The sequence below is a fragment of the Microcaecilia unicolor genome, chromosome 1 (assembly GCF_901765095.1).
Source record: "Microcaecilia unicolor chromosome 1, aMicUni1.1, whole genome shotgun sequence".
NCBI lineage: Eukaryota > Metazoa > Chordata > Amphibia > Gymnophiona > Siphonopidae > Microcaecilia > Microcaecilia unicolor.
In genome coordinates, this window is record NC_044031.1 from 345780012 (window position 1) to 345799610 (window position 19599).

Consider the following 19599-nt stretch of genomic DNA (forward strand, 5'->3'; position numbering starts at 1 on the left):
GTACCGAAGTTAAGAAAACATCAGTTTGTGTGCTGATCAAAGAAAATGCATACAAGATACTAAGTAGATGGTACTATACACCAGAAAAAATTAATAAAATGTACCCAGGAGCCTCTGCGGAATGCTGGAGGTGTGGGAAAGGGAAAGGCACATTCTACCATATATGGTGGGAATGTGGCCAGATACAAGAGTATTGGAAAGACATTGTGAACGAACTATCAATGGTCTTGGAGATTCCCTTTCTTCATGAACCTAAATGGTGCTTACTAGGGTGGGGAAATCACAGAGGGCAAAAATGGCAACAAAGAGTTAAACGGATAGGGCTAGCAGCAGCGAAAACGGGTATAGCACGCCATTGGAAAAGTAAATTGGGGCCCACAAAGACTGATTGGAAAGTTAAATTAAGGGAGCTCACAGAGTTGGATAAATTAACAGACAAAAGAATAGGGAGATACAATTCTGAAGCAAAAGAATGGACACAATTACAAGAACTCTTGAAAGATGCGGAATAAGAAGAAGTTGATATAATATCCTGAGGATTAAAAGAAGGGGGGGGGGGAGGGGGAGGTGAGGGAGGGAGAGGGAGGAGGGAGGGGAGGGAGAAAATGTATAAAATATAGAGAAGCATTGTTATAATATTATGAGAAATGGAGTGTTAAGTTATGTTATAACGCAGTTGTGATATTTTGTTTTCAATAAACTATATAAATTATAAAAAAAAAAAAAGAGAGACAATTGCGCTAAACACTTCCCAACCTCCACCCTTTGCTGTCTAGTCTTGAAACTAGCCTTTTGCAGAAAATAGCCCCTAGTGACTGCCTTAAGCGCATCCCAAACCACCCCCAACGAAGGACCCGAATCAACATTAAACTCTAGGTATTCTTTCAAGATCCGCCTGTAACCATCTATAATCTCCTGCTCCCATGGGCGTAGTTTGACTATTTCATTTGGGGGGGGGGGGGGGCAAAGGATGGGGCGGAGCATATTAGCATATTCATTTGCATATATATATATATATATATATATATATATATATGCTAATATGGAGGAAGGAAGGGAAAAAGAGGTGGCTTTTTTTTTTGGGAATAACCATAATGAATATGTATGAGATATTAAGCCAGCTCTTTCTCCCTTCCTTCCTTCCTTCCTTCTTTCCTCGTTACCCAGCACTCTCTCTTCCTCTCCAGTAGTATTTCCCCACCCCCTTTCCCATACCATGCTAGTGTTGACCTTAGAAATGCACAGTCTCTATATGTAGATCCTTCAAGAGGTAGTGTGTCATGATTTAGGCTCTACACCCTTTCTGATGTTTTGGTGCCACCTTAGTAAGGCCAACACACAATCTCTCCACTGCAAAACGCTATACACAAACTTGTGCAAAAACACACTCATAACCTTACTAAATCATAACAGCACTAATTCCAAGGACAGGACGAGCTACAACCTTATGCGTGAAAAGGCAAAACTGTAATTACACCAGGCTCTAAAACACCAATACACTACCTCGTGAAAAATAAGCAAAACAAAAGGGCTGCAAATACTACACGCTAGCAGAATACTGCACCTTGATCACACATGAAAAACACATGACACAACAGACATGACACAAGGAACTAGAAATCAAAAATATGAAGGCAAAATACTGAACTGGAAAGTTCTCAAGAAGTCAGACTCAGCATGCAGCAATACCAGAAAAATTGAAACTTACATGCAAAATATCACAGATTCTCATTTCAAAAGATGACATATTTCAATTAAATTCTGAATAAAATACTTTTTTCTACCTTTTTTTGTCTGATCATTTAGTTTTTCTATTTGCTTTGGTCCCAGTGTCTTCTTTCCATTTGATATTTTTTTCTCCCTCCTGTGTCCTTATGTGTCCTGTCTACCATCTGTAGCCCTGTCCTTATCCTTCCTCGAGTTTCAGTATCTGTCCTCAACGTGTTCCAAACCAGCCCTTAAACTCAGCAGTTTTCCCTCCATCCATATCCAGCATTTCTTCTCACTCCCCTCCATCCATGTTCATCTACTTCCTGTCTTCCCTCCCCTCCATCCGTGTCCAGCATTTCTCCTCTCTCCCTTCCCCTCCTTCCTTCCTTTCTTTCCTTCCCTCCATCCTTGTCCAGCATTTCTCCTCTCTTCCCTCCCCTCCATCCATGTGCATCTCCTTGCTGACGTCTCTCCCCTCCATCCATCCATGTCCAGCAACTCTCCATTCTCCCCTGCCCTCTCCTCCATCCATCCATATCCAGCAAATTTCCTCTCCCCCCTTTCCCCTCCATCCATCCATGTCCAGCAATTCTCCTCCTTCCCCTGCCCTCCGCTCCATGTCCAGCGATTTCTATTCTCTCCCCTACCCTCCTCTCCATCCATCCTGTCCAGCTACTCTCCATCTCCATTGCCTTCTCCTCCATCAATCCCTGTTGTCCAGCAATTCTCTCTCTCCCCTGCCCATCTTGTTTCTTTCCATCCCCTTCCCCATTCTATCCAGCGTCTCCCCCCTCCCCCTTCGCAGCATCTCCCATCTCTTCTCTCCTACTGGCAGGCAACTACTACTACGATAAAGAACGACAACGTGGATGCAGGCCAGCAGCTCACAGGTTTGCTTGCCTGTGTTTTGAGTAAACGTCGACGGCTGCACGGGGGAGTGGACTAGGTAGGCTGCCTGGCTCACTTCCAATCCAACTCCACCGAAGTTGCAGCAGCGAACAGGCGGGCAGCGGTAGTAATAGCAGCAATGAGGCAGGCTCGACTCCGTCATTCGCTTCCTGACCCTGCTTCTCTGCGTCCCGCCTTCCTCTGATGCCATTTCCTTTCGGGCGGGATGCTGAGAGGGCAGAGTCAGGAAGCCCCGCCCGCCGCCAGTTCGCCACTGCGACTTCGTGTAAGACTAAGTCATCATCATTGTTTGGGGGGGGCTCACCCCGCCCCCCCCCCCCAATCTATGCCCATGCCTGCTCCTTTAATAATGTAGTATTCAAGGACCATCTCCGCTCCTTCTCCTCCCCACCAAGCGAGGGAAAACTAACCCAAACCGGCGCATGATCTGACAATGTAGCTGTCCCAATGTTTGATTCCCATCCAGCGTGAGTCAATGATACATCCACAAAAATATAATCAATCCTAGAATGGGAATAAAATGAATAATCTCGAACCCCCCCGGATGTGAAACACGCCAAACATCCAAAATACCCAAGTCTCTAGTAAACCTATTCAAGGCCTGAGAAACCGTGACATCAATCCCTGATGGCAGACCTTACCTATCCAGGGCAGGTTGATGCGTAGTGTTAAAATCTCCCCCACCCCCCACAATTACCTTCCCCAGAGAGCAAGAAAGAAAATGCCCAATCAATGTGGATAGGAACCTATGTTGTGCTTCATTTGGCACATATACTGACGCCAATGTGACAGGCTGACCACCTATAGACACATTCAAAAGCAAAAATCTCCCCTCTCTATCACGCTTTACTTTCTCCACCTGAACCTGTAGAGAGGAGTGCAGCACAGTAGCGTCCACGTGCTCTAAAATCTCGAGCATCAAGCGCAGATGCACAGAAAATGTGAGGATATTGATGATGGAGCAAAAACTTTTCATGGTGTCTTCTCAAATGTGTTTCCTGGAGAAATACCACATGAGGTTTAAAATGGGTCAATTCTGCACAGTGTAGAAGTGCCCATGCCCCATGCCTTGAGAGCTTTTGGGATACTGACCACTGCTAGGGCAGTTTGGGGATGGGTATGCCGCTTGCATAGTTTTTCAACTAAAACACCATATTTGTCTATATGTAATAATTGTGCCTTTGTACCTGGACAAATGTATTCTGTATTTCGGAGATGGAAAACCAAGGTATTAAATATCTCCTTCACGTGGTGAATAGAGAAGGTCACATTAGACATTCGGGGACTTGCAAAAAAAAATATGGTTTGCCAACAAGCGATAATTTTTTTTTATGGACAGTTAAGACATTACATATCAACACTAAAGTGGACATCGCTGACAGAGGACGTGCAAGAGGAGCTCTCCTCTGCATTTTCTTTGGAGTCACAACAGAATGTACCCATGGCATACCACCACAGACACATAAGAGACACAGCCCTGGAGCTGGACTATCAGGGATTGGCGCAGGCCTGGACCAAGGATTTACAAATTATAATCACGGCGCAACAGCTGCAAACCCACATTCTCCATATAAGAAAAGTTACAGACTCTGCTGTGCATTGGGAACTGCAGTACAAGATGGCCCTTCGTTTGCTTATCCCACTGAAGAGAGCATTCCACATGGGACTCTCACCTTTGGGTGAATGCGCAAAATGTGGTGCTCAGGTGCAACAGTGGGTCATATGTTTTGGCATTGTGTGGGTGTCCAGAAGTTTTGGAAAAAGATTATAGCCAATGTGGTTAATGTCTGGCGACAACAATAGCGTTATGACGCCCACATGCTATTTGGCCACCCACAATTGGGGAAGGTGGCTAAACGAGGTATAAAGTATTTGTACTCAGAGCCATTCTAGTGGCAAACAATGTCATACCAACTCCCTACTTGGCACAGTGGCGCACACGAATGATACTCCTGATGCGCATGGCCATAAAGAACCCTGACTCAAAGCTGGGTAAGGCATTTCAGCAACGATGGAGCCCATTTTGGAACACAATGACTCCAGCAGCAAGAAGTCACTTACTAAACTTCTGAGAATGTAATCTTATATAATAGAAGATAATATGCTAGAATTGGAGTAGAGAGGGACAGGGGAGGATACAGGGGAGTTAAGGGAGGGAGGAACCTAGGGGAGGGAGGTGGAAAATAAATACCAATTTGGCAAGCCACAGAATGTTGAGATATCCTGTTATATTAAGTGAATGTCATTTAATGTCTTCTTTATACCTGTAATTTCCTAATAAAAATGATTTAAACATAAAATGGGTCAACTCTTTAAACAGCTTTTGGCGTTTTTGTGGAGAGTTCAGGCCCTTCCCATTATATGACAAAAATTTTAGATCAGAAGTCATGACCATCACTTGGTTGGCAAGCAGCATGACGACACAGTATCCCTGGGAGCCTCCCACATCCACCAGAAGTATTGACATCCCCAACCCTTGGTAAACCCAATAAACCCCCCTCCAACCTCCACACTGTCCCTCCCCATCCCCTCCCCTCACTACCCACTCCACACTCATACCCCCACCAGACAGCACTCGTAGGCCCTGAATGGGAAAAGCAGGAAAATCCCCCCCTAAGGCTGAATAAACCTCCTTCCATCTAACATTAACCCCAACCACACATCCCCACACACTCTTTGTATAACAGCAAATATCTTAACCACACAGTCCACCACTACCCCTTTAAATCAAGTTGACCAAACTGAATAAGAGACAGCATCACCGTAATCCGCAGAATTCGAAGACAAATAAAACAGGCATTTAGCAAAATTTAAAGAGAGAAATCAAAGTCAAGTTGGAGCACTCCGCTTCTTAGCTTTCTGAGGGATCTGCTTCCATTTCTGCAGCTGTGCCCTCGTGGCAGGAGCCAATTCACCCGGGGGGCCGCCACCGCAGTCAGACCAGCTTCATGGAAGAACTTCCATGCCTCCGCCATCTTACGAAATTGCACCTGCTTTCCCCTGACAGAAAAACACAATGCAAAGGGGAACGACCATCGATATGGGATGTTTTCTTTCACTAGGATCTCCAGTACTGGCTTCGTTGCTCTCCTCTGTGTCAGGGTAAAAAGCGAAATATCCTGAAAAACCCGCCACCTGCGCTGCATTGTAGTCTAAAGCTGGCGGTTGACACGCCTTGAGCCACAGCTGTTCTTTAAAGGCGTAGGATGTGAAGCACACAGTTATATCCCTTGGTCTGTTATCTCTTGGTTTGCCTAGCGCTCTATGTGCACGCTCGATCCCCACTGAGTCTGAGTCCAGCGATTTCCCCCAGTTTTTGGCAGAGGATACGAACCACTGCAGGGACGTCTTCCATGTTGTCATTTTCAGGCACCCCTCGGAAGCGGAAATTATTTCTCCGTCTCCGGTTCTCCAAGTCGTCAACTTTGTAGTGCAATTCATCTGTCTGCTCAAACAGCTGCTGCACACGGGTGTCTACTCCAGCGAATCTCTCCTCCTGCTCATCTAGTCATTCTTCAAGTGTCTCGACCCGACCCCCCAACTCCCGAAGGTCTAGGCTAATGGCGTCCACATGCTCTAAAATCTCGAGCTTAGATGCCTTTATTTCAGATCGAATTTCCTCCAAACATTTCACTAGCTCTTTCGGGAAACTCTTCTTTGGGGTCAGGCGCCGTGTATCTACCTGAGAAGAGGCCGATTCCGAGCCCACTGGTGACACGTGGCTCGAGAGGTCCGGCGCTAACTTCCGCACCGAACAGCGCTCCCCCTCTCTAAGCTGGGATCTTGAAATTTTACTCATGTCAGTCTCGGACTGACCGCACGCTTTTGTACACCGTCGGGGAGTAGCACGGGTCCCATTGTCAGTAGATTTTGCAAGTTGTAAGCAGGGAAGTGCAGGAGCTAAAAGCTCAGGCGGCCATTCAGCCTCATCACGTCACTTCCTCCTCTAGACCTAAATCTTTAACTTGCTTTGCTAACTTGTACTATCTGTTTTAAGTGTTTTTTTTTTTTTTTGTATGTATGTGATGAACAGTACTATAGCACCAAAAGTTGTTTTCCAGTGTTTCAGAAATTAGAAGTTTCTTACATTAGGCCTTTTTTTAAATCTGTTTTTAAATTTAAGGTTACAGTTTAAAATTAGTGCTTGCATTCTATTTTTGGTGACGTGAAAAGATAACAATTTGCAACACTATGAGGTCTATTGGGAAAAGATTTAAAGATTTCAGTGTTGTATGCTCTAACACAGATGTTAAATTCTAAGCTATATTGTGATCTTTATATTCTGATTCTGTATTCAGTTCCTTGTTTTGTTTAATTTTTCTAACCAAATAGGATAATATATTTCCTGGATTCTTAAATTCTGTAAAGCTACGTTTATATTTGTTTCTCCTCTTCCATACAAACTATAGTAAATATGTGAAGGCTTGTCTGATTATATTTACTGTTACAGGAAGATTACAAAAGTAAGGGGGAAACAGATTTCTTAGGGCAATTGGAGAATTCTATAAGGTTTTGAAATTAGGTAAAATTTTAATTGTTTTTCTTTAGAAAAAAAAAAGTGTTGTATTAAATTAGGATACTTAAATGTTTATCTTTCTAATCTGGATACTTACATGCTTATCTTTCTAATGTCTCTCCATAAATGAAGTGGTCTACATGATTATTCTAATGGGTTGCTTACTTACGATACTTCCTAAGTACAGTTGTCAGAGGTTTAAAGGTGTGTTTTGAATTGTATGGAGTAGAGCTATGAAGGGGCTGAAGGAATTAGAAATAAAATTTAAGGTTAAGGAGCATTTATTGCAGTTTAGCTGCCATTGTAAGAGTCGTGTTAACAGTTACATAATAGGGAAAGGATGGATGCTGCAAAAGAATATTGTTAGGCAGTATGTTTAGAAAGAAATGAACTTGCATTTTATTTATTTATTACATTTGTGCCCCACATTTTCCCACCCATTTGCAGGCTCAATGTGTCTTACATAGTACCGTAAAGGCATTCGCCAAGTCCGGTTAAGAAACAAATAAAAGGTTATGTTGTGGTCGAATGAGGAAGATGTGTTTCGGGTATCATGAGGGTCGAGGGGAGTGGAGATTATATATTGTCCAGTGCAATCTTTGGTATTGCTGTGTTGCCTGGTGTTGGGGGTTTACGTTGATTCGGTGGGGTAAGCCTTTTTGAAGAGGTTGGTTTTTAGTGATTTCCTGAAATTCAGGTGGTCATAGATTGTGTTCACAGTTTTTGGGAGTGCGTTCCATAGTTGTGCACCCATGTAGGAGAAGTTAGATGCGTAAGTTGTTTTGTATTTGAGTCCTTTGCAATTTGGGTAATGTAGATTTAAATTTTGACGAAAAGATGTGTAAGTGAATAATATAAAGAGGTCTCTGTAAATATGCATTTTCAGGATAGGTAAGAATTGAAGCAGACTTTCAAATATAACTAAAAAATGGAACTTGACAGGTTACATAAACAGAAGATTGCCTTATTTCTAGGGCAAAGAAGGGGAAAAAAGAGCGAAGACCCTGCTTTTCAGAGACAGATTAGAAATGGTGACAGCAACTACATTTCCCAGAAAGCTAGGAAGCCATCATCATTCAGAACAAGAGAAGTATCTGTTCTGTAGCACATCCTTCTAACAAACAGATTCAATGCAAAATGCATACTGTTTGCAATTCTAGTTACCATAAACACACAATCATATGCAAGTGCAATATGCTGAATTATGAGGTTCAGGAATACAATCCTGTGTTACAGGGGTTAGGTTGGACAACAGAATTTTACAGCAGTCATAAACCAGATAGTCTTAACACCCAGCGGTTTATTAGAACCAACACTGATTTTAAAACTTTAAATGCAGTTTGCATTCCTTTCTTTGCAAATCAAAAAATGTATAGTATTTTTTCTCCAAGGACAAGTAGGCTTGCTTATTCTCTCACAAGTGGGTAGACGCCGTCCCACGTTGCCTGTCCCGATAAAATCTGCCATAGGAAAAACTAGAGTGCCCTCCTTCCCACTGCGTGAACGTACCTGCCATAGTTTTGCTTTTTCTGTGCAAGGAGCAGCTGCTTTTTGTGGTGGCTGCTCACATGCCGGGTTAGAACGTTTCTTTGTTTTGAGTGCCTTTTGGTGGTTTTCTACCTGTTCCCTTTTGCCTTTTAAAAAGAAAAAAAAATATCCTTTATTTTTTAGTTTTTGCCCACTTATAAGTTTCCTTTATTTTTCAACGAGGGCCATTTTTAGGTCTGCCCGGTCAGGTTTCTTTCTTTTGTGCCTTTCCCCTTTTCAATCACCATCACTTCTTTTGATTTGGCGGGTGTGGTTTTTTCCTTCTATGTACACGAAGACTCCCAGTGGCTTCAACCGCTGTATTCAGTGCAACCGGACCATCTCAGGGAAGGACATCTTGGTGACATAGCCCTGCCAACTGTGTTCTCTGCCTTTGCACTACTACTACTACTTATCATTTCTAAAGCGCTACTAGAAGTATGCAGCGCTGTACATGAAGAGACAGTCCCTGCTCAACAGAGCTTACAATCTAATTAGGACAGACAAACAGGACAAACGAGAAAAGGGAATATTAAAGCGAGGATGATGAAATAAGGGTTTTGAACAAGTGAATAAGGGTTAGGAGTTAAAAGCAGCATCAAAAGGTGCGCTTTTAGCTTAGATTTGAAGACAGCCAGAGATGGAGCTTGACGTTCTGGCTCAGGAAGTCCATTCCAGGCATATGGTGCAGCAAGATAAAAGAAATGAAGTCTGGAGTTAGCAGTGGAGGAGAAGGGTGCAGATAAGAGAGATTTACCCAGTGAACGGAGTTCCCGGGGAGGAATGTAGGGAGAGATGAGAGTGGAGAGGTACTGAGGAGCTGCAGAGTGAATGCACTTATAGGTCAACAAGAGGAGTTTGAAAAAAGAGGATTCTGGTTTCCCAAAAAGTTCAACGTGCAAAGGTTTTTGGAGCCATTTCCGGTTCCTTGACGTCAGCATTGATGTTGAGAGTCGCACTGATATCCTGGAGTCCAGCTGGGATGGTTACTGTGAGACCCCTTGACACTGTGGGAGCAGCGAGGCATCGAGTGGGTCTCCACCTGTTTTGAGGCCTTCTGCTATGCAGGCCTTCGGGACTGTTCACTGTCTGACCTGACCCCGAAGCGATGAGAGGATTTGATGGCACCAAGGAGCATGGGTTAATGTGCATCATGCGAAGGCCAAGAAGCACCGTCACTGATCTCCCTCGATACATGGTGCCAGGAGCTCCGGGATGCTGAGGGATTCGGCACCCGAGAAGCGTCAATGCCGGGAGGACAGCTCCCCTTCTATCCAGGAGGTGCCAAAGTGTGTGTCTCCAGGCAGCCGAGATCCTGCTCCTGCACCGGCCCTAGCGATTCTGCAGCCTGTGCCTCAGCCAATGCCACAGTCTTTCCCGATGGATGGCCCTCGATGAACGCATCCCTTAGGGAAGTGCTATCCGACACCGAAGAGGAGCGCTCATAGGAATCGGAAGAGGATCCCCAGGTACTTTCCCTCTGACAAGTCTTGTGGGATTTCTTCTGAGCCCTCCCCTCCACCTGAGAGCCTCTTTCACCTGCTCTGCTTTCACTAACGCCGCCGCTGGTGCTGTGACTTCAGATAAAAAGAATACAAGGTTTAAACGTGGGGTGGCAGGAACAGAAAGCAGGGTTGTCGGGGAGCTAAGGACGGGCAGGTGGGGCTGGGGTTGGTACTGGAACTCAATGGGGGCTGAAAAGGGGGGCAGGTGGAGGCTGGGGCGAGTTACTGGACATGGATGGGAGGGGAAGATAAGGGGGCAAAGGAGAATCATTGGACATGGAGGAGAGGGCAGAGGAGAATCGATGGACATGGAGAGGAGGGCAGGAGAGAGAGGAGAATCGCTGGACATGGTTGGGAGGGGAGGATAGGGGCAAAGGAGAATCGCTGGACATAGATGGGAAGGGCAGAGGAGAATCGTTGGACATGGAGGGCAGGGCAGAGAGCCAAGTTGGTGGGCATGTTTGGAGGGGAGGGCAGGAGAAATGCTGGACATGGATGGAGGAGAGGGAAGACAGGAAGGAGATGCACATGGATGGAGGGGAGAGAGCAGAAATGCTGGATATGGATGGAGTGGAGGGCAGGGAAGAAAGGAGAAATGTTGGAGGGAAGGAAAAACAGAGGAAGGAGATGCAAACGGTTGGAGGGGAAGTGGGAGAAGAGAAATACTGGATGTGGATGGAGGGAAGGGAAGACAGGGAAAGTAGATGCACATGGATGGAGTGGAGGGGGAGAGGAGAAATGCTGGACATGAATGGAATGGAGGGGAAGACAGGAGGAGGAGATGCACATGGATTTAGGGGAGGAGAAATTCTGGACATAGAGGGGGGAGAGTTGAAATGCTGGACATGGATGGAGGGAAGAGTTGAAATGTTGGATATGGATGGAGGGGAGAGAGAGGAGAAATGCTGGACATGGATGGAGGGAGAGCGGAAAAATGCTGGACATGGAAAAAGGAAGGAGAATTCATACTGACGAGATGAGGGAAAGGGAAAAGAGGAGAAAAACTGCACATGGATAGATAAAATAGGGAAAAGCTGGATCCACTCTATATCTCCTCCAGTCAAGTCCGCAGAGGCAAGAAATTAAGCAGAAAGGAGGAAAGTAAAGAAAGAAATGGAAAGGAAGCCCTGGAAACAGAGTTAAGGGAATAGATAGCAGCAGAATCAGAGACTGGGACCAACATGATCAGAAAAACAGTCACCAGACAAAGATGGAAAAAAAATCTTTTTTTTGTTTTGTTTTAGTGTTTGAAAGATGTCCAGTTTGAGAATTTATATCTGTTGTCTTATTTTGCACTGGGTATACTGGAGCTGTAACAGCTTACAGAAATTATTTATAATGAAAAAAAATCACAAGTTATTTTTTCTCTTATACTGGTATAGTATTTTCAATGATACTGCTTATATGCGCTATGGCTAGTATAAGGGTTGTGGCTAATGTGGGTGTGGCTACCATAGGGGACGGGGCCATAGTGACCCCTGCCCATAATGAGTACCGATACCTTTTTTCCTACAAAAAAAGCACTGATTAATTCTCAGATAATTCTACAAGTTGGTCTTACTTTTTTTTGTAGCTGCTGTATTCTCCCATTGAGAACATCCAGAGAGTAGCTGCAGGAGTGCTTTGTGAACTGGCTCAGGATAAGGAGGCTGCAGAAGCCATTGAAGCTGAAGGTGCCACTGCTCCACTTACAGAACTTCTTCATTCCCGGAATGAGGGTGTTGGTAAGATTCAAATAATGCATTAAATGCTTTTTTTAAAAATAATAGTTGAGTGAACTTTTTATTGCATGCCATACCATACTAGTCCAGAGGGGTACAGTACAGTGCCACCTGCTAGTATGAGAACCTTTTGATCACCTTATTCTTCCTGTTTTCCCCTGCTGAGCCTACCTGGACAATGGGGGATCCTCTATCAGCGATACTTAAACTTATCCTATTGACCTTAGAAATTCAAGAGGCCACACAACAAAACACCAGAGCATGATAACTGTCAACAAATCAGTTTTCCTTACCGTCCTCACCAAACCAATCCAGAATTTGCGGATGTTATGTCCATCAAGCAGCAAGTGGAGAGAGATTGTACAGAATTGTGAGCTCTGCTCTGTAGGGGCATGGTGCAGCTGTGTAACCATTTAATAATTTCTGTTTCCAGCAGGTGGATGATGGCTCTGTGCAGCTAGGCTAGTTTTGAGGACTGATTCTGGACCAGCCAGTTGGCTCCCAGGAGAGCAAAGGGTTGCTATATTAAGTGGCCATAGGTTAAAGAGGCATACTCAGAGTCTGGGTCCCCCTTTATACCCCTTCTCGATTCCTTTAGGTCCTTCTTTCATATCTTCACATTAAAGGTTTTTGAAATGACTGGTGGCAAATAATGTTAGGTCATTTGGGGAGACCGGTGTGCCCAGGAAAAGATGGCAATTTTATCCATTGATGCAGAGAAGGCCTTTGGGTATGCTAGGCCTCCCTTTGGCGGTTATGCAGAAAATTGGGGAGAAATTTTGTTCGTCGGTTACATTGTATGAATGTCCTACTGGGCGTCTACGGATAAATGGGGATTATACTGGTCCTTTCATAGTTGACAGGGGCACCTCTCTTGTTTCTTTTATATAGAGAGCCTTCCTTTGGCACAGGGTGTAAAGGCAAATCATGATATCGCTGGGTGTCAGAGGTGGTCCCTACCGTCATAAAATCAGCTTATTTGCTGACAATTTTATGTTGGTAAGCCTTTTTTGTCTGAACTACGTTGGTAAAATGGCCAAGTGGAGGGTTTTAAAGTTAATTTTGTTAAGTCTGAAAATATGGATATTACTACTGATTCTTTGGAGGAATCTGTTGCGGGATGCCTTTCTCTTTATATAGACCCCAGAGGTGATTCGGTACCTTGGGGTGCAGATTCCTAGAGATTTGTCCAAATTGTATGCTTATAATGTCCCTTTGTTTCATCAGGTTGGATCTGATTTTACATCAGTGTAAGGGTTCTTGATTATCCTGGGATGGACGGACTTTTCTTGTGTTGGGAATGGAATGGTTTGATATGCTTGTGACAGTTTTTAGATGTGGGGGAGATTGTACCACCTTTTCTCCGAGGACAAGCAGGCTGCTTGTTCTCACAAGTGGGTGACGTCCACGGCAGCCCCTCCGATTGGAGATCTTCACTAGCAACAACGTTTGCTAGCCCTCGCATGCGCGACCATCTTCCCGCCCAAACGCGAGCGTGTTCGCCAGTCTTCTTTTTTCCGCGGCTCAGGACGGCTGTTTATTGGTCGTCTGCGCCTCAAGGAGACCCCTCGCGCCTTTTGCCGCGTTTTTTCCGTTCGGAAGTGTCCGGAAATCCTTTCCGTAGCGTGCTTCATCTTTTAAAAAAAAAAATGTTCCTTTATTTCGAGTGTTTTTCCCGGTAAGTTTCCTTTCGTCGTCGAGCCGCCCGCACGGGTTTTTTTTCCCTTGTTTTGGTGCCCATCGTCATCGCGAATTTTGACTTCGCCGGCGTGATTTTTCCGCCCATGTCCTCGAAGCCTGCCAGCGGCTTCAAAAAGTGCACCCAGTGCAGCTGGACTATCTTGCTCACTGATAGGCACGTTTTGTGTCTGCATTGTCCCCAGGCCTGCACTCTCTGTCTTCTGTTGAAGAAGAGAACTCAGGCGGCGAGATTGGCCCTGTGGAACCTTTTGTTCGGGGCCTCATCCGGTGCGTTGACGTCTGCGGTACCGAGATCATCGGCTGGTGCTTCAACGTCTGCAGTACTGAGGTCATCGGTGGTATCGATGTCGTCGGAGGAGGGTGCATCATCTTCGGGAGCGCAGGTGAGGGCTGTCCATTCCCCTGCTGGTAGCGGTGAGCCCTTGAGTAGGTCTCCGCCTGCCTCGAGGGTTCCTGCGCTACAGACCCCCCGGGATCGACCTCTTTCGGACCCGGCCCAGAGGAGACGTTTGGATTCGATGTCCTCCTCTTCGGTATGGTGACGTACTTCGTGATAAGGCAAAGAAGCATCGTCATCTGTCGCCTTCTAGGCGCGGTACCGAGAGCTCTGGGTCGCCGGTGGAACTGGCACCCACTAAGCGTCGACACCGGGAGGACCGCTCACCCTCCATACAGGAGGTGTCGATGCGCTCCACTGTGGACAGTCCGGTACCGCCTCCGCGTTCCGGACAGATTCTGAGCTCATCGCCGGTACCGGGTCCCTTGCCTTCCTCGACAGCCGCTATGAACGATAGCCTCAGGGCCATCCTTCCAGGGATTCTGGAAGAGCTGTTGCGCCCTTCTCCGGTTTTGGGGGTGCTTGTGCCGCCGGTGCCGTGTGTCTTTCACGGCCTTTGTCCGGGAAATGTCTACGGCCATTCCTTTCCCTGTGGTTACGGAGGATGAGTCAAGAGCCGAAATGTTTGAGCTTTTGGTCTATCCTTCGCCACCTAAGGAATCATCCACTGTACCCATGCATCATATCCTCAAAAAGACATTGCTGGCGAACTGGATGAAGCCGCTAACTAATCCCCACATTCCCAAGAAGATAGTCCAAGTATCGGATCCATGGGGACCCGGAGTTAATGCGGATTCAGTTGCCTCATGACTCTGGTGTTGTGGATCTGGCCCTTAAGAAGGTCAAGAGTTCTAGGGAGTACGCTTTGGCGCCCCCGGGTCGTGACTCTAGAACATTGGACTTTTTTGGGCGGAAGGCCTACCATTCTGCTATGCTCATTCCAAAATCCAATCTTGCCAGCTCTATAAGAGCATTTATATGCAGAATAATGTGCGGCAGTTGGTGGACTTGGTAGACAAGCTCCCTTCTGAGCAGGCCAAGCCTTTTCAGCAGGTGGTCAGGCACCTGAAGGAGTGTCGTAAATTCCTGGCCAGGGGTGTATACGATACTTTTGATGTCGCGTCCAGGGCCGCTGCTCAAGGTGTGGTGATGCACAGACTCTCGTGGCTGCGTGCCTCCGACCTGGAAAACAGGATCCAGCAGCGGATTGCGGACTCTCCTTGCGGGGGGATAATATTTTTGGTGAAAAGGTTGAACAGGTGGTAGAGCAGCTCCACCAGCGGGACACCGCTTTCGACAAGTTCTCCCACAGACCGCCTTCAGCATCTACGTTTTTATGGGGGACGGAGGACTGTTCCCTATTCTACTAAGCGTAGGTACAATCCTCCCTCTTGCCAGCCTGCTGCCCAGGCTGAACCCCAGCGCGCTTGTTCCCGTCAACAGCGTGCGCCCCAGCAGCTCCCCAGCAAAAGCAAGGGACGAGCTTTTGACTGGCTCCAGCAGAGCATAGCCAAAGTCAAAGTGTCCATGCCGGACGATCTGCCAGTCGGGGGGAGGTTAAAATTTTTTCACCAAAGGTGGCCTCTTATAACCTTCGACCAGTGGGTTCTCCAAATAGACTGGGATACACCCTCGATTTTTTGTTATATTTGTACCCCACGCTTTCCCACTCATGGCAGGCTCAATGCGGCTTACATGGGGCAATGGAGAGTTAAGTGACTTGCCCAGAGTCACAAGGAGCTGCCTGTGCTTGAAGTGGGAATTGAACTCAGTTCCCCAGGACCAATCCACTACCCTAACCACTAGGCCACTCCTCCAAATTACAAAACCTCCAAATTGCCCACCGGGAGCTCAGTCCTTCAGCTTTCAGCACAAGCAGGTACTTGCCGAGGGACTCTCCGCCCTTCTCAGCGCCAACGCGGTGGAGCCCGTGCCACCGGGGCAGGAAGGGCTGGGATTATTCCAGGTACTTCCTTGTGGAAAAGAAAACAGGGGGGATGCGTCCCATCCTAGACCTGAGGGCCCTGAACAAATATCTGGTCTGAGAAAAGTTCAGGATGCTTTCCCTGGGCACCCTTCTTCCCATGATTCAGGAAAACGATTGGCTATGCTCTCTGGACTTAAAGGATGCGTACACTCACATCCCGATACTGCCAGCTCACAGACAGTATCTTTGATTTCGTCTGGGAATACGGCATTTTCAGTATTGTGTGCTACCGTTTGGTCTCGCCTCTGCGCCCAGAGTGTTTACAAAATGCCTGGCTGTCGTAGCGGCGTCTCTACGCAGACTGGAAGTGCACGTGTTCCCTTATCTCGACGATTGGCTGGTGAAGAACACCTCCGAGGCAGGAGCTCTACAGTCCATGCAGATGACTATTCGACTCCTGGAGCTACTAGGGTTTGTGATAAATTATCCAAAGTCCCACCTTCTTCCAGTCCAGAAACTAGAATTCATAGGCGCTCTGCTGGACTCTCAGACGGCTCGTGCCTACCTTCTGGAAGCGAGGGCCGACACTCTTCTGTCTCTCATTTCCTAGGTGCGGGCGTCTCAGCAGATCACTGCTTGGCAGATGTTGAGATTGCTCGGCCACATGGCCTCCACAGTGCATGTGACTCCCATGGCCTGCCTTCACATGAGACCAGCTCAATGGACCCTAGCTTCTCAGTGGTACCAAGCTGCTGGGGACCTAGAGGACGTAGTCCTGCTGTCCACGAGTTTTCTCCAATCCCTGCATTGGTGGACAATTCAGTCCAATTTGACTGTGGGACGTCCTTTCCAAATTCCTCGGCCACAAAAGGTGCTGACGACTGATGCGTCTCTCCTGGGGTGGGGAGCTCATGTCGATGGGCTTCACACCCAAGGGAGTTGGTCCCTTCAGGGAAAAGGTTTGCAGATCAACCTCCTGGAGTTGCGAGCGGTCTGGAACGCTATAAAGGCCTTCAGGGATCGGTTGTCCCATCAAATTATCCAAATTCAGAGACAGTCAGGTTGCCATGTATTACATCAATAAGCAGGGGGCACCGGATCTCGCCCCCTGTGTCAGGAAGCCGTCAGAATGTGGCTTTGGGCTCGCCGGAACGGCATGTTTCTTCAAGCCACATATCTAGCAGGCGTAAACAGTCTGGCAGACAGATTGAACAGGATTATGCAACCTCACGAGTGGTCGCTCAATTCCAGAGTGGTACACGAGATCTTCCAAGCGTGGGGCACCCCCTTGGTAGACCTCTTTGCCACTCAAGTCAATCACAAGGTCCCTCAGTTCTGTTCCAGACTTCAGGCCCATGGCAGGCTAGCGTCGGATGCCTTTCTCCTGGATTGGGGGGAAGGCCTCCTGTATGCTTATTCTCCCATTCCTTTGGTGGGGAAGACTTTGCTGAAACTCAAGCAAGATCGAGGCACCATGATCCTGATCTCTCCCTTTTGGCCGCGTCAGATATGGTTCCCTCTTCTTCTGGAATTGTCCTCCGAAGAACCTTGGAGATTGGAGTGTTTTTTGACCCTCATTACTGAGAACGAGGGGGCGCTTCTCCATCCCAACCTCCGGTCCCTGGCTCTCACGGCTTGGATGTTGAGGGCGTAGATTTTGCCTCTCTGGGTCTATCCAAGGGTGTCTCCCGTGTCTTGCTTGCTTCCAGGAAAGATTCCACTAAGAAGAGTTACTTCTTTCTATGGCGGAGGTTTGCCGTCTGGTGTGACAGCAAGGCCCTAGATCCTCGTTCTTGTCCTACACAGACCCTGCTTGAATACCTTCTGCACTTGTCTGAGTCTGGTCTTAAGACCAACTCTGTAAGAGTTCACCTTAGTGCGATTAGTGCATACCATTACCGTGTGGAAGGTAAGCCGATCTTGGGACAGGCATTAGTTCGCTTCATGAGAGGTTTGCTTTTGTCAAAGCCCCCCCATCAAACCTCCTACAGTGTCATAGGATCTCAATGCCGTTCTCACTCAGCTGATGAAACCTCCGTTTGAGCCACTGAATTCCTGCCATCTGAAGTACTTGACCTGGAAGGTCATTTTCTTGGTGGCAGTCACTTCAGCTCGTAGAGTCAGTGAGCTTCAAGCCCTGGTAGCTTATGCTTCTTATACCAAATTTCATCATAACAGGGTAGTCCTCCGCACTCACCCTAAGTTCTTGCCGAAGGTGGTGTCGGAGTTCCATCTGAACCAGTCAATTGTCTTGCCAACATTTTTTCCCCGTCCTCATACCCGCCCTGCTGAACGTCAGCTGCACACATTGGACTGCAAGCGAGCATTGGCCTTCTATCTGGAGCGGACACAGCCCCACAGGTAGTCCGCCCAAATGTTTGTTTCTTTTTATCCCAACAGAAGGGGAGTGGCTGTCGGGAAACGCACCTTATCTAATTGGCTAGCAGATTGCATTTCATTCACGTACTCCCAGGCTGGGCTGACTTGAGGGTCATGTCTCTGCTCATAGTGTTAGAGCCATGGCAGTGTCAGTGGCCCACTTGAAGTCAGCCACTATTGAAGAGATTTGCAAGGCTGCGACGTGGTCATCTGTTCACACATTCGCATCTCATTACTGCCTTCGGCGCGACAGTCTGTTCGAGCAGTCGGTGCTGCAGAATTTTTTCGGGGTTTAGAATCCAACTCCACCCCTCCACCCCCAGGCCCATTTTTATTCTGTTCCAGGCTGCACTCTCAGTTAGTTGAATAAGTTTAGGTCAATCTCAGTTATGTCCTCGCCGTTGCGAGGCCCAATTGACCAATGTTTGTTATTTTTAGTGAGCCTGGGGGCTAGGGATACCCCACTTGTGAGAACAAGCAGCCTGCTTGTCTTCGGAGAAAGCGAAAGCTACATACCTGTAGAAGGTATTCTCCGAGGACAGCAGGCTGATTGTTCTCACCATCCCGCCCACCTCCCCTTTGGAGTTATGTCTTCCCTTGTCTTTGCTATTTACTGGACTGGCGAACACGCTCGCATTCAGGCGGGAAGACGGTCGCGCATGCGCACGCGAGGGCTAGCAAACGTTGCTTGTGAAGATCTCCGATTGGAGGGGCTGCCGTGGATGTCACCCACTTGTGAGAACAATCAGCCTGCTGTCCTCGGAGAATACCTTATACAGATATGTAGCTTTCGCTTTATTGAGTTGCAGGATATCTTTGCTCTTCTGTCTGAAGATTTATTCCCCTATTTACAGTTTAAGCATTTCATTATTCTCCGAGGACAAGCAGGCTGCTTGTTCTCACTGATGGGGGTGACGTCCACGGCAGCCCCTCCAATCGGAACTTTACTAGCAAAGGCCTTTGCTAGTCCTCGCGTGCCCATGCGCACCACGCATGTGCGGCCGTCTTCCCGCCCGAACTGGCTCGTGTTCGACAGTCTTCTTTTGTCCGCTCTCGGTACGGTCGTGTTTGCGCCGTTCGCGCCGCTTAAGTTGACCCTCGCGCGTCTTTTTGACTTTCGCTTCTTTAAAAAAAAAAAAAAAAAAAAAAGGGGGAATTCGGAGAAGGGCCTTTCGGTCTTTTTCCCCTTCCCGTATTTCCAGTTTTTTGCCCCGTTAAGTTTTCTTTCGTTTTCGGGGTAGGCCCTTTTGAGGCCTCGGGTCGAGTTTTTTCTCCCTCTCTTTTTGGTGCCTAACCGCAATTACGAGTTTTGATTTCGCCGGCGTGATTTTTCCGCCCATGTCATCGAAGTCTCCCAGCGGCTTCAA

The 19599-nt window shown here is 47.1% G+C and overlaps 1 protein-coding gene across 5 annotated transcripts in view; it reads left to right on the forward strand.

Annotated features, from left to right (window-relative positions):
* Positions 1-19599, forward strand: part of CTNNB1 (catenin beta 1) — a 254122-nt gene that overhangs the window by 189185 nt on the left and 45338 nt on the right. For all 5 annotated transcript variants that reach the window (XM_030209331.1, XM_030209348.1, XM_030209355.1 and 2 more), the window contains exon 12: positions 11741-11891. In XM_030209331.1, the coding sequence (XP_030065191.1) occupies positions 11741-11891 (151 nt within the window). The remainder of the gene's footprint in view (positions 1-11740; positions 11892-19599) is intronic.